Source organism: Chanos chanos, chromosome 14 (assembly GCF_902362185.1).
Source record: "Chanos chanos chromosome 14, fChaCha1.1, whole genome shotgun sequence".
NCBI classification, from domain to species: domain Eukaryota; kingdom Metazoa; phylum Chordata; class Actinopteri; order Gonorynchiformes; family Chanidae; genus Chanos; species Chanos chanos.
The window spans coordinates 1,384,497-1,399,496 of record NC_044508.1 but is presented as its reverse complement, the minus strand read 5'-3'; the positions used below and the strand labels follow the sequence as shown (position 1 = coordinate 1,399,496).

The 15,000-nt window shown below is 48.7% G+C and overlaps 1 protein-coding gene across 4 annotated transcripts in view; it reads right to left on the bottom strand.

Annotated features, from left to right (window-relative positions):
• fbrsl1 (fibrosin-like 1) overlaps positions 1-15,000 on the bottom strand; it is a 247,612-nt gene that overhangs the window by 160,441 nt on the left and 72,171 nt on the right. For all 4 annotated transcript variants that reach the window (XM_030792075.1, XM_030792073.1, XM_030792071.1 and 1 more), the window contains exons 3-4: positions 8,993-9,094; positions 2,886-2,921 (exon numbers count right to left, since the gene is read on the bottom strand). In XM_030792075.1, coding sequence (XP_030647935.1) covers positions 2,886-2,921; positions 8,993-9,094 — 138 coding nt within the window. The remainder of the gene's footprint in view (positions 1-2,885; positions 2,922-8,992; positions 9,095-15,000) is intronic.

The window sequence follows — 15,000 nt, the reverse complement described above, 5'->3', positions numbered from 1 at the left end:
GTGCGCGCATGCGTGCGTGCATGTGTGTGTGTGAGTATATGCGTGTGTGCGTATGAATGCGTGAGTGAGTGTGTGTGTGTGCGTATGTGTGTGTTGTCTTCATAGCTGGATCATTGCTGTCACTCTTGTTAGAACCACTCAGTGAATGATCTGAAATTAAGATTTCAACACATGGTGTTAAAATCTCACTCATTTAAATCTGTTTTTGGAATCTAACAGACGGTATAATGTCAAGAACACCCAGTACAGTTTAGTCATGCACCTTCCTTTCAGCCAAAGACCAGAGAATGATTCATTTAACCAGTCTGAGGAGGGAAAACCAGTCAGACAGACCACAGCCAACACCAGTCGGATGTGGTGACAGGAAACGGTGACCAATTTGGGTTCCCAGCATCAGATATCATCACAGAATCCACCCTCACAGAAACATGGCCCCATTTCTGTGGCCCTTCTGTGTTTCTCTCCTGTCTGGACAATGCTTCAATGACTGGAACAGGAGTTTCAGAAAAGCTCACACACACACACGCTGTCCTCACACAGCCGGTGACTGGAACAGGAGTTTCAGAAAAGCTCACACACACACATGCTGTGCTCACACTGCCAGGGAAAAGATCCTGGCTGTCTCTCCCCCATCATCTCTTCATGAATGTTTCCTGCTTTACTACAAATTCATTTTCTTTCATTATCGAAAACATCACGTCAGAGTGTGTGTGTGCACGTGCACTTGTGTGTGTGTGTGTCTGATGAAAACACCTCAAAGACTCAAACTGAGATGTCTATCAAGGCCTGCAGAGGTGACCAGCTGATAACTGACACACTCTCTCTCTCTCTCTCTCTCTCTCTCTCTCTCTAGTCTTCAGCTCTGCTTCACACCATCTCTTCCAACAGTCTGCCTCAAACAGGCCCCCCTGATACACACACACACACGCACGCACGCTCACCCACACACGCACGCACACATGCACACACACGCACTCACACGTACACACACACGCACACAGACACACACACACACACACACACACACACACACACATAGGCCTCACTCAGCGACACCACAAGGCTGCAACGTCACAACGTGTTTCTTCCTGTCAGCGTCTTCAGTCGTCTTTTCTCTCCCTTCTTTTTCTTTCTTTCTTCCCCCTTCAGTCCATTTTCTTTTCTTTACTGGGTGGGCTATCTTTCCCCCTCATCTCTCTCTCTGTCTCTCTCTCTGTCTGTCTGTCTGTCTCTCTCTGTCTGTCTGTCTGTCTCTCTCTGTCTCTCTCTCTCTCTGTGTCTCTCTCTCTCTGTCTGCCTGCCTCCTGCAGTTTGTTATGTCATTCAAAACTAAAGGGTAGTGCATGGTTTTGTCCACATGTCCTAACTCTTCAAATAACAACAACAACAACAACAACAACAACAACAACAAAATAACATCAGAGGCAGATGGTATTGAAGCCCTGCTTTAATTTAGCTACTTGCATGATTCCAGAAGATTCTGACTGTTATTTTGGATTTATTCATTGAGCATTGACTGTTTTAGACTACTGTTTTCCAACAGGCTAACCAAGACTAAAAACTGACTGTTTTAGACTACTGTTTTCCAACAGGCTAACCAAGACTAAAAACTGACTGTTTTAGACTACTGTTTTCCAACAGGCTAACCAAGACTAAAAACTGACTGTTTTAGACTACTGTTTTCCAACAGGCTAACCAACACTAAAAACTGAAGAGGGAAAAAAGCAATCACTTTTGCACATGCACAGGAGGTTTAAACAACAAAAATATTACAACAGTCACAATAATTAATGAGGCGATCACACCGTTCTAGAAGTGTAAACACAAACACAAACACAAACACAACTGTCATCGACAGCAGCATCGTGAACATTCAAACATTTACAAATATTGCACCTATAGTCACACCACTGTTCATATTCCAGACAGGCGACAGCAAACGTCTGTCTCGCACAAAATGTTTATGCAAAAGTCACTTTTATCTGGTATAAACAGGCAACCTGTCACCCCCCCCCACCCACCCCCCGATCCCAGAACCCAGACGAGGTGACAGAAGAAGTGCTGATATTTTGACTGTTGGCTCAAAGCGGTTGCAGTTGGGAAAAGCCCAGATGTTCCACAGTGAGAAGCATTAGGACTTATGATACACCCTGAACTTTCACAATGTTAACCAAGAAAAACAGACAGAGAATAAGAGAAGAGCGAAGAGAGGAGGTAATTAAACTGTTGTATGTAAAGAATTGGGGGGGAAATTTCTCAGGAGATGGTACCACCCCTGACAAAATCCTTTCATATTTTTACAGAGTATCTTCAGCTCTAGAAAATGTATATTCAGTGGGTTTTTATTGATTTACTGATTTTTTTTAAGCTTTTTCAGGTGCAAGGGGCCAACACTTCGTTTTTTGTCTCATCTTAATGATACGAGAGACAGTGATGCAGCTTTATCTGATTCAGGGCTAGTTTTACAGCACAAACTCTGACCACCCAAAACCCCTTCTCCTTCTTTCTTTCTCTCTCTTTTTTTAATACGATTAACAGGTCAGACAGCTCACTGGGAGTTGTGGTCTTTTACCGCTACAGCCAGAAGCTTCAGCCGCGCCTTATAGCCGGCGAAACGCTGAAGAAGACGTCGTCTGTGACACTTAGAGTGGCTGAGCACGGGTAATATAAAGGTCGTAAATAAAAGACGCGTCATAAGACAGGACACCTTCTGTGTGATTTAATCAGTCAGCCGTCCAAGAGTAATGTCTCTAATATCAGAATTTCACCATTACTCCATTTAACATAATTAAAATGTCCACGGAGAGGCCCCTCACGGCCCGGGAAAAAAACGGGATCATAATTCCACCAACACGAACGCAGCCAAGCACAGAAATGTCACTTACCGAGTAGCCGCGTCCAGACAGGGAGTGGGCTGAGCTCTGGGGAGAGAGACAGAGAGAGAGAGAGAGAGAGAGAGAGAGAGAGAGAGAGAGAGAGGGAGAGAGAGAGAGAAAGAGAGAGAGAGAGAAGAACAGTGGTGACCTTTAAGTCTTTTCTCCACGCTGACACAGACAAGATGAAAGCCCCAAGCTTTAATATCAATATTCGCATTAACCTTTTTTTATCCCCTGCTTCCACTCATTTAATGAGAGTCCCTCTCTCTCTCTCTCTCTCTCTCTCTCTCTCTCCCCAGCCTTTCCCAGGGCCAAGGTAGAGTGGCCTGACTTCTGGCACATCACTCACATGACTGAGACTACAGAGGAAGTCAGACACAGGGAACTCACCCTCTGAACACCATTTTTACACAACTCCATTTTTATACAAATCATATAACAGTGTATTATAACAATTCTACATGATTTGTACACATAGCCCATTCAAATGGACAACTGGCTGCAAATGAGGTTGAGGATCAGAATTAATACTGTTATTACACCAAATGCGGTGTTAAGGTGCACAGTTACTGTTGGTGTTAAGGTTTGCTGTTAGATTAGCTCTGATTGGAGCAAAACACCTGGAGTGAAGGCCCTGGGTGAGAGGTCACCAGACCTGGGTGTACAGGTGTTTACAGGTGACTGGGCCCTGTCCTGGTTCACTCACACGGCCCTATGTCCTTTCTTTTATCAGAGACCAAGGTCATACGGAACGGGAGCGGTGACGAATACTGGGACCAAACCAAATGTTCAGAACAGTGGATTGGTCCATGTCTGCTGTACACAAATCTCCTGACTGACATTTAGGGATTTTATACGTTCTGAACTATGATCCCGTCAGAACAACAGAGCCCATCGATGTCAAGACTAACACTGTATCTTCACAGATACACAGATACTGTTCCCTACACAGGCAACATCAACACTTAAAGGTGAACTCAAACAGGCTCTAATGTCAGTTCACATCACTTTTGCTTGAATATTGATCAGATGAGGAGGGTTTCCATGCAGAGGATACGATCAGTCTCTGAATCGTTTCAAATGTGGGCGAGACACCATCTATGAGATCAGCAAGACTCAACACATTTGATTTGGCTTGGGCTTTTTTTTTTCAGAGTTCAGAGTGAAGCTGTGTGCTTGGCTGCAGCGTTGTACAGCTTCAGTATTGCGTGGGGTCTACATCGCCCCCTGTAGGTGGGTAAAGACAGAGCACAGTGCTCCTAAGAAAGGCTTCACAGTGGAGGCCTGTGAAGAGGAAGAGTGGTCAGAATACCAATTCACTCATCCCTCCTTTTCCTCCCGTTCTCTCTCTCCTCTCCCTCCTGTCCTTTCTTCGTTTTTTCTTTCTTTCTTTCTTTTTTTTTTTTTTTGATTGCCAATTTCTGGCCCTAGTCTCCAGAGAAGTCTTCTACAACACCAATTTTGCCCTTGCCAGTATTTCAATCCCAGCATGCCTGTCTGCTCTGCCTCCACTTGGTCTGCACCTGTTCCTGTTCTGGGCACGAATCCGAGACCAGTCGCTCGGCTCTGAGTCACAGGCTGCCCCTGCTGGGACAATTATGGAGGTGCCCCCATATTCAAACTGGAAATGGAGCTCGACGGGAATAAAAACACCATTACTGCTCCGATTCCTGCTCCTGTTTCCTCTGTGTCTCCTGTCTCTCATTCTCATTCTCCTCTTCAGACCGCGGAAGGCACAGAATGCAGTGAACAAAAGTGTGTGTAAAAGACAGAGACAGAGACAGAGGGAGAGAGTGTGTGTGTATGTGTGTGTGTGTGTGTTTATGTGTGCGTGTTTATGTGTGTGAGCGTGCCCACATGCATGGTTGCTTGTGAGAAAGAATGGAGACAGTGGAGGAAGAGAGAGAGACAGAGAGAGAGAGTGTGTGTGTGTGTGTGCATGTATGAAAGATTGTGAGAGAGAATGGAAAGGGAGAGAGGGAGAAAGAGAAAGAGAGAGATGTGCATTATACACGCGTGTTTGTACTCATGCTTGTGTGTGTGTGTGTGTGTGCGCGTGTGTGTTTGCGCGTGCACGTGTCTAAATGTTTGGAATTAGCCCTACAACGTGGGGTTAGTTGGCGCCGTAGTGTCTTGAGGAGAAAGAGGGCCTTATTTAAATGATAATGAGGGACAATGCATTCGATTTACTGCCGCCGAACGAAAGAACGGAGAGACAGAGGGCGGAGGGGGCAGATCCATTAAAGAAACAGCAACCCTGTGCACCAAGGAGCTGGGGCACACAGCACAGCCCAGCACAGCACAGCACAGTGCAACACAGCCCAGCACAGCACAGCACAACACAGCACAGCACAGCACAGCACAGCACAGCACAGCGCAACAAAGCCCAGCACAGCGCAACACAGCCCAGCACAGCACAACACAGCACAGCACAACACAGCCCAGCACAGCACAACACAGCACAGCACAGCACAGCACAGCACAGCACAACATAACACAGCACAACACAGCACAGCACAACACAGCACAACATAACACAGCACAGCACAACACAGCACAACACAACACAGCACAACACAACACAGCACAACACAGCACAGCACAGCACAGCACAGCACAGCACAACACAGCACAGCACAGCTCAACGCAACGCAACACAACACAACACAGCACAACACAGCACAGCACAACACAGCACAGCACAGCACAACACAGCACAACACAGCACAGCACAGCACAGCTCAACGCAACGCAACACAACACAACACAACACAGCACAGCACAGCACAGCACAACACAACACAACACAACACAACACAACACAACACAGCACAACACAACACAACACAACACAACACAACACTGCACAACACAACACAACACAACACAGCACAACACAGCACAACACACAGCGCAACGCAGCACAACACAGCACAGCACAGCACAACACAACACAGCACAACACAGCACAACATAACACAACACAGCACAACACAGCACAGCACAACACAACACAGCACAACACAACACAGCACAGCACAACACAGCACAACACAACACAGCACAACACAGCACAACATAACACAGCACAACACAACACAGCACAACACAACACAGCACAACACAACACAGCACAACACAGCATAACACAGCACAGCACAGCACAACACAGCACAGCTCAACGCAACGCAACACAGCACAGCACAGCACAGCACAGCACAACACAGCACAACACAACACAGCACAACACAACACAGCACAGCACAACACAGCACAGCACAGCACAACACAGCACAACACAACACAGCACAACACAACACAACACAGCACAGCACAGCACAGCACAGCACAGCACAGCGCAACGCAGCACAACACAGCACAACACAACACAACACAACACAGCACAGCACAACACAGCACAACACAACACAGCACAACACAATACAGCACAACTCAGCACAACACAGCACAGCACAGCACAGCGCAACGCAGCACAACACAGCACAACATAACACACACACTCTGTCTCTCTGTCTCTTAAACACCATTATACATGCACCTCATTCTCCAGGGCTTACCAATTCAAAAGAGTTTAGGGGGTGGCTTGGGGATGGGGGGGGGGGGTTGCTTCTGGGGGCTTTTTTTAAGCCATTGAGAGAGAAAATGCTGATAAACCCACCCCCTGATCCTTTCTTCCCCTCCCCACAATTGTCCCACCCACATCTCCATCACTGCCCCCACATCACCATCTCCATCACTGCCCCTCACATCACCATCTCCATCACTGCCACCATCCACATCACCATCTCCATCACTGCCACCACCCACATCACCATCTCCATCACTGCCCCTCACATCACCATCTCCATCACTGCCCCTCACATCACCATCTCCATCACTGACCCCACCCACCTCACCATCTCCATCACTGCCCCTCACATCACCATCTCCATCACTGCCACCACCCACATCACCATCTCCATCACTGCCCCTCACATCACCATCTCCATCACTGCCCCTCACATCACCATCTCCATCACTGACCCCACCCACCTCACCATCTCCATCACTGCCCCTCACATCACCATCTCCATCACTGCCCCCCCATCACCATCTCCATCACTGCCATCACCCACATCACCATCTCCATCACTGCCACCACCCACATCACCATCTCCATCACTGCCCCTCACATCACCATCTCCATCACTGCCCCCACCCACATCACCATCTCCATCACTGCCACCGCCCACATCACCATCTCCATCACTGCCCCCGCCCACATCACCATCTCCATCACTGCCCCTCACATCACCTTCCCCATCACTGCTACCAGTATGAGCCATGGTGACATGAGGGGAGGGGCTGGGTTCTACACTAATGGTCACATGACTGGTTCTGGTGGCATGGCAGCTAAGAAGGATCCAATCAGAACTTAGCAAGATGCCCGTCTTTGCTCTGTGCTTCTAGAATTCTCTTCGCCTCTCTCCATTCTTTGGGAACACAAATGCCAAAAAACAACAACTGTCCCCACATTTCTCTAATCCCTCCAGCGCTTGGCAGGAGGAGGCCTGACTGAACCCAGAGCAGAATTACCCTGTCAAAGCAAAACCTCATATACCGATTCTGCCACGGCCCCTGAACAAACAAACAAACAAACAAACAAACAAACACCAGCCCACGTGTTGGGTGCCTTCAAACCGTGCTTCCGCTTTTAGATGCGGTTCTTTTTCGCCGCCAAACTCCTCTGGCGTTTTCAACAAAGAAAACAAAGGAGGGAAAAAAAGCTTGTTCTCTGCGACGGGCGTCATTAGATGACCTGTGTAAAAGCCCAGGAGTCTTTGAAGTGGATATCAAAATGCATTCTGCACATTTTGAGGGAAACTGAGCATTCGCCTGATGCTTTGTGGCGTTTAACAGACGCCAACGTTGTTTGTAAACATCAGTGGCCAAAAACAGCAGCCAAGAGGCTCTCTCTGTGCGAGGACGTGGACAGAATGCCTGTTTCTTCGGCGGAAGAGATGGACCGATAGGGAGCACGCTGGCACAGTGATCTGTTTTTAGTGCTGTTTGTTTGGCAGGAGATTAGAGAGACACACCATATCTAACACCGTCAGCGATTACAGCATGCAATTTTCAACAGCTACACCCCTCCCCCATAAACACCCCCTCCTCCATCCTCCCCTCTCCTCCCTCACTGTCGCATTTCGCTGTCAGACCTGTCAACCAACATCTCCCTTTTATCTCCCAACACCGGCTTTTTTCTCTCACAACTCGCAAAAAACCCAAAAAAACCCCTTTCATGAAAATTCACGAAAAATGGCAGAGACAAGATGGGTTGGGGGGGGGGGGGGGGGGGGGGGAGAAAACTTGCAGAGCATCCTGTTCTCGGTCTAATCCTGCTAAGAATCTCCAGTTGCCCGACGAACGTTTTTAATACGTTCATTAAAATCATTTCTCCGTTGTTTTCTGCCTCCTAACTCAGTGAGGCGTGTGGAGCTGCAGTGCCTCCTTGCACTGGGGTGGCTGAGTGAGCAGTCTGATTAAATTTAGTGCGGGGGTTTAACGGCACGCTTTGACAGGCGTTAGTTAGGGAAGCATATTCCACATTCATTTAAAAATGAGGCGCCCAGGGAATTGGCATAAATTCTCATTACTTTCCCTGTGCCTCAGCTGCACACATAACTTCATACCAGGGCGGCCTGACACGCCCCCACCCAGGCCCACCGCGCTCACGCTGTCACTTAGACCGAACTAACGCGTGGCAATTACAGGATCAGCTTTTGACCCCTGGCCGTCTGGGTCAGGAGGTCAGCCTCCACCTGGTGTTGGAGCACTGGGTCATTCCACAGGCAAACACCACCCTTCCTGAAACATCACGTGGCATCCCACCCTTGCCCCTACTGCTTTTACAACCCATCCCCTAACCCCCCCCCCTTTCCACAACCCCCAACCCCCCACAACCCAACCTATCAGTCCCACCCTAGTCCACAGAACCCTGGGTACTGTAGGCTAACAGCATGTTGCTGAGTGACCTTCACTGGGTGTCAGAGGGGATAGGAAGGGTGTCATAAAGAGGTTGGGGGTCAGGGGGTGGGGGTGGGGGTGGTACTCACCTCACTGAGCCGGTCTTTGGAGCTGCTTCTGTGAGGCTGATGGAGCTCTGGTACACCATGCTCATCTGTGTTCCTTCCTGCTGGTCCCAGCACCGACTTAAACTGCCGATGAAAAAAAAAGCACCCTTTGTTACATTACATCATCACAGCGTTAGCACATGTTACCACGGCAATGCCCCCCCCCCCACCAAACACACACACACACACACACACACACAGTCGCACAGTGGCTTTTTCTAACTCAGTTTTAAATTACCTAGTCATAATCATAAGTGTTCAATTAAAACTTTAGGTGAATATTCCGGTGAAAAACACTGGTTTCCACGGTGAGAGTATTGGTTTATAGTTTGAATAGATGCAAAACAGTTCTCCCATTACACAGATTGTTCACCTGGAAAACAGGTCTGCAGAAACCTGCTCAGTTGGCCATCTGCATACAACACAGAATACCATTCAGTGAGGACAGCCTCTCTTTGTCCACTCAATCTTTCTCTCTTTTTTTTTTTTTTCTTTTTTGGCCAGTGGTCCATTTTCCTTATTATCATCATCACACCTGGGGTTTGCTATACTGCGGGAGGCCATCTGCCACAGCCCGCGGGGGCGGGGCCAGACACATGACGTCAGTCCTCCCGCAGGTGTGGCCCATCCCATTTTCCCTCTACACAGACTCCCAGCGGAGACCGGGCAAGAGTCCTGGAGGCTGTAATCCATCTGAGCAGCAGCTGGGCACGTTGCTCCCTGGTGGCCCGGAGGGGGAGGTGCACATCATTCTCTCTCCGTGGCAATTTAAGGAGATCACTGGTACAATTAACCTTTGCCGGTAAATATCAATTACGGCCCCCGGCTGGGCAGAATTAAGAGGGTCATCATCTAATCTGACAGGTCCTGTGAACAGCCACCTGGCTGCCAAAGGCACGGCTGTCTGCTGGCCGGCTGCTCCCGCGATGCAAGCCAAACAGTCACCAAGTCCCATTTAATTACCCACATTCGCCGCTGAGCGAGGCCAACGATTGGCTGAACAAATCACCACCGAGGACAGCGGCGGCGACAGCCGCGGAAACGCGTCCACAACACTACCGCGACGTCCCCACCACGTCATGTACGGTGCAGCACACGCACGCGGCAGGTGTTCCTAATCAAGTCTGAGTGTGGCTCTCCAGTCAAGGCAGTTGTTTTGCTCACTTCTGACAAGCTGACAATCCAATCAGCCCCTGCACGTCGGTCCGTAAAAGACGGGGCTGTTGGCTGTTCGGGCATCCAGCGTCCCCGAGACTTTCAGAAGGGGGGGGGGGCGGGAGGAGAGGCAAGGTACACAATGCATGCTGGGAAAAGTTGTAAGAACCAGGCAATGATTACTCTGTTTACCAAACTGTAGCACAAACAGAGAGAACAAACAAAGTGTTTACAAACCCTGGAGTCTTCTCGCAGTGGTAACAAATCAGCAATCAGACTGATCAGCCACGAGAAGAAAAAGAATTCTTAACTATCGCCATCTGGGGGAGGACTCTCTGCCCGGCTGTACTGTGGAATGCATAACTAAACACACAAGGTTTCAATCTCTCTGTGTGATGCTGGAACACTTCATCTCCAGGATTTAAAAGCACAACCCACCCCTGAACTCTGTTAGGGCACCATTTTGATTAACGCCACGCAGAACAATTTGACAAATTTTTATTACTGACTTTGTTTAACTGCTTAACAACACAACAACCCGTAACTTAGGGCTGTACTTTATCAGTGTTTGGTTTTGTTTACATGTTCAGTTCAAAACATCAGACTAAAAAATCATGTTAAAAATTCACACTCAATCGTGGGAATCTCTCCTGCTTGCAGCCATGGTCCTGACGAGCCCGGAAGCGAAAACGGAGTCGTGTTTGGCTGTGCTGATCAAAGGAAAAGCCTCAGGTGCGCAGAGCCGAAATCAGGGTTGAGGGGGCCCGGAGGTTTTCGGGGGTTTTAAAATAAAACCCAAACCCCCACGGTGTCGTCTGTCTCTCTCCTGTCGTCCTCAGAGCCGACCGGGCAGAGGAGAAAACCCGGGGAGTCAGACAAGGTTTCCTCTGAGGTTCTGTGTGATGAAGAGTGGCGACACAGATGAAGGTGAAGACGGCTCCCCATGGGTCAGAACAGGGAAGGGAATGCAGGCGAGGCCGTGAAATGGACTGCCGATAAGCCAGACACACTCCTCTCTAAGGACTCTGTTAATTGTGCACTACAATCCCCCCCCCCCCCCCCCCCCCTCCCCTTACGGATTAATTTGTTTACAACAGCAGAAAAGTCCACGGGTCTGCATGGGGCAAGGTTAAACAGGTTAAGTTCAATCACCAGTGAACAAGGCCTTTGCCCCCACCCCCCCCCCCCACCCCCCACCATTAAAAAAAAAACATCGAGGAAACTATATTAGAGAGAGAGAGGGGGAATTTAACGTCTGTGTTTTACATGAATAATGCGTTGGGAAATGAGCTCCATTAGTTTGGGTATTGAACGTGTCTGCCATGGCCTGTCTCCTGAGGCTCCTACTCTGTGCTTTTTAATTATCTTCAAAAGGCCCTGCAGCCTCCTAATTTCCCCCCCAGTCGACTGCTGCCTTGGGTCTACACATTTACTCCAAGTGGAGGGTTTTATAAACCTCCCTGTGCAAACCGCAAATCGCTGTCACTGAGAAGGGGGAGGGGCGGACAAAAAAAAAAAAGAAAGAAAGAAAAAAAAAAGAAACCAAGAGAAAGCCTTCCTGTGGGCCGGTGTGGAGAGGCAGCGAACACCCTGCACGCAGGACGCAGGGCTACAGGCTGTCTCCCCCACATCGATCAAGCGGTTTGGGTGGGGGGGGGGGGGGTTGTTCCTTTGTTGTTCTGCTCTTTTGATCTCCCCTCACCTCCAAGAACTACAGCAGCAAGGGCAGGAGGCCCCCGAGGTCTGCGACTCCCTCTTCGATTAGAGGAAGGCTTTAACCTCTGTCTTACACTCTCTCTCTCTCTCTCTCTCTGTCTCTCTCTCTCTGTCTCTCTCTCTCTCTCTCTCTCCCTCTCTCTCTCTCTCTGTCTCTCTCTCCTACACTTCATTCCCTCTTGTCTTCACCTGTCAGCTGTGCTCTCGGCTGTCGTAACTCCGAGTCATCCGGTGTCGGTCCTCCTTAGGTCGTTTCATGACCTCTGTTTCCCGTCTGGGGGCTCTGGGATTCGCCCTCTCTCTCTCTCTACCGCCCATCTGCCCGGGGCAGGCAGCTCCCAGAATGATACGGATCCTTCCTCTAATTTGTTCGGAAAAGAGTCCCACCGCAGCAGAACCTTCACCCCCATTAACCCAGTGAAAAGGGGCCGTGGTTGGCCGTGTTGCCAGGAGGAGGTGTTTGGGTTTTCGTGCAGGGGAGTTCCTCTGTGTCGTTCTGCTCCAGCTCAATCTGGAGGCTCATTATCCGCGGAGCAGGCCCGGAGCGAAGCGGAGTGCCACTTCAGGACCGGGGGCCAAATTGATTCATCTGGCTTCATTTTCTCTGGCAGCCTCAGAGGAGGGGGGGCAGCTGCTCCCAGGAACATCAGAGAGACGGAGAGAGGAGAGGAGAGGAAACCAGTGGAGAGGAAAGGAGAGACAAACAGTACAGGAGTCGCTGGCTTTTGTTCCATAAGCTCTGTGTGGAGAAACACTCCCTCAACCTCTACAGCAACACCTCCACTGTTCTGCTCCATCAACAGCCCCCAGACTACAACCACCAGACTACAACCTCAAAACATACCCAAAGGACTCAGTCCTGCATACACTACACCCCATCTATCTCCGCAAAGTACTCATGTTTAAAAGAATATACACGTTTTCTGTAAAACACTTAAACATCTGCTGAAACACATGGAACTGTAGTAACGTGACAGGATTGAAACACATGGAACAGTAATAACGTGACAGGATTGAAACACATGGAACTGTAATAACGGAACAGTAATGTAACAGGATTGAAACACATGGAACAGTAATAACGTGACAGGATTGAAACACATGGAACAGTAATAACGTAACAGGATTGAAACACATGGAACAGTAATAACGTAACAGGATTGAAACACACGGAACAGTAATAACGTGACAGGATTGAAACACATGGAACAGTAATAACATGACAGGATTGAAACACATGGAACAGTAATGACGTGACAGGATTGAAACACATGGAACAGTAATGACGTGACAGGATTGAAGAGGGCAGACCACCGCTCCTCATTCCCGTCTGGTCCCGGCTCCTTCTGCTTCGTCAGACACTCGCTCTGCCTCTGAGGCCCTGACTAGAACAGATCTCAGGGGTGCCAAGGGGCATCCAAAAAAGGTGTCCGCCACATTACACCCCTCTCTGAGAACCTGCTCTCTCACCTGCTCTTGCAGCCAGCAACCTCCATCACCAAAAAAACCCACCTGTCTGTAGGCACTTACTGCCAACCCCCACTGGGCCTCTTTCCCTCATCTGACACACACAGAGCATAATTAGACCAACCACATGCCAGCCTGTGCTGCCCCCCCCCCTGCCATTACCCACAAGACCAACATGACCCCCCCCCCGCTCATGGTGCTCCCCTCACCACTAATAACAACAATTAGAGCGACGATGTTGAAATGTCGGTTAGATTAATGGAACAATAGCGAGAACATTCCGGAGGGTCTGTTTTCTCTCCCTGACAGAGGCTGAAAAATCACACAGTAGCAAATCACACAGTCAGGCTTTTTCAGGATTTTTTTTTCTCACCTCTCTCACACACACACACAAAAAAAAGAAACACATACACGCTTCAGTGCAAGAAAACTCTATTAGTCTTGAAAGTCAAAACGTGTTTTGCAAATTGCTACGAATGGTGACGAGTCCCATTCAAATGCCAGCTTTGATGATGGCGTATGGCTTTACACACAGCCTGCTTTGTCTTGATATTTGCAAGTCAAAGCACAAAGTTTACAAAGAAAAGGGATTTCTGGGTTTTGCAATACCATCTGGAACTAAACCGTTTTGGAAGAGTGACTTATTATGACTTACTGATCAGCACAGTCACACCACAAAACCACACCTGACAGAAATGACACCTTCACAACACAAGCTTCGAGCAGGACCTTTTCTCTCCTCCTTCAAATCATCAGAAAAATCATTATCGCGTTGTGCTCGAAATACTTTGATATTCACTGTGAATAAAAATGGTTATAGTTGTGCTAATTTGAACATCTTGAAGTGAAAATGACACGCTTTTTTCCAACACAGATGAAAAAAAAAAACGGTATGTAATTTCAGTGGCCAATAAAACACAGAATTTCATTACAAGCGGAGAGAGAGAGAGAGAGAGAGAGAGAGAGAGAGAGATCTGAGAGAAATGCTGGATGGTCCACATCCATAAAGAAAAGGTCAGAGAGTAAAAGGAGTGAGTCCACAAACAAACAGAAGGCTTGGAATGAAGGATGTTCTGGGGGTGGGAGAGGGGGAGAGAGGGGGAGAGGGGGAGAAGGAGAGAGGGAGAGAGAGAGGGAGGGAGGGGGAGAGGGAGAGTTTGAGAGTATCTCTAATGGAAGTCAGATGCAGCTGAAACCGTGATTCATCTTTTCCTCTGATGTCTGAAAACTCTTCCTGCCTTTGGAAACGTCTCTGGACGTTATCTCAGTCCTGCACAAATGCTACGGTGTGTGTGTGTGCGTGTGTGTGTGTGTGTGTTTAACATTTATGGGTATGTGTATTTCTGCCTTGGGATTTAAGGTTGTATTTTGTGTGTGTGTGCGCGCATGTGCGTGTGCGTCAGTGTGAGAGTGTGTGTGTGTGTTTGTTTTGTGACATTTGTGGCAGCCCTAGGCAGTAGTGTGTGTCTCTCTCTGTATTGGCAGCTGTCTGTATGCATCAGGGTCCATTCTCAGAAGGTACAGAGGGACATCAGGGTGCTTCCAACTGCACAATCAGAGCACACTGGTCAAACTGGTCTGCATCACAGCACACTGGTCAAACTGGTCTACATCACAGCACACTGGTCAAACTGGTCTGCATCAGAACACAC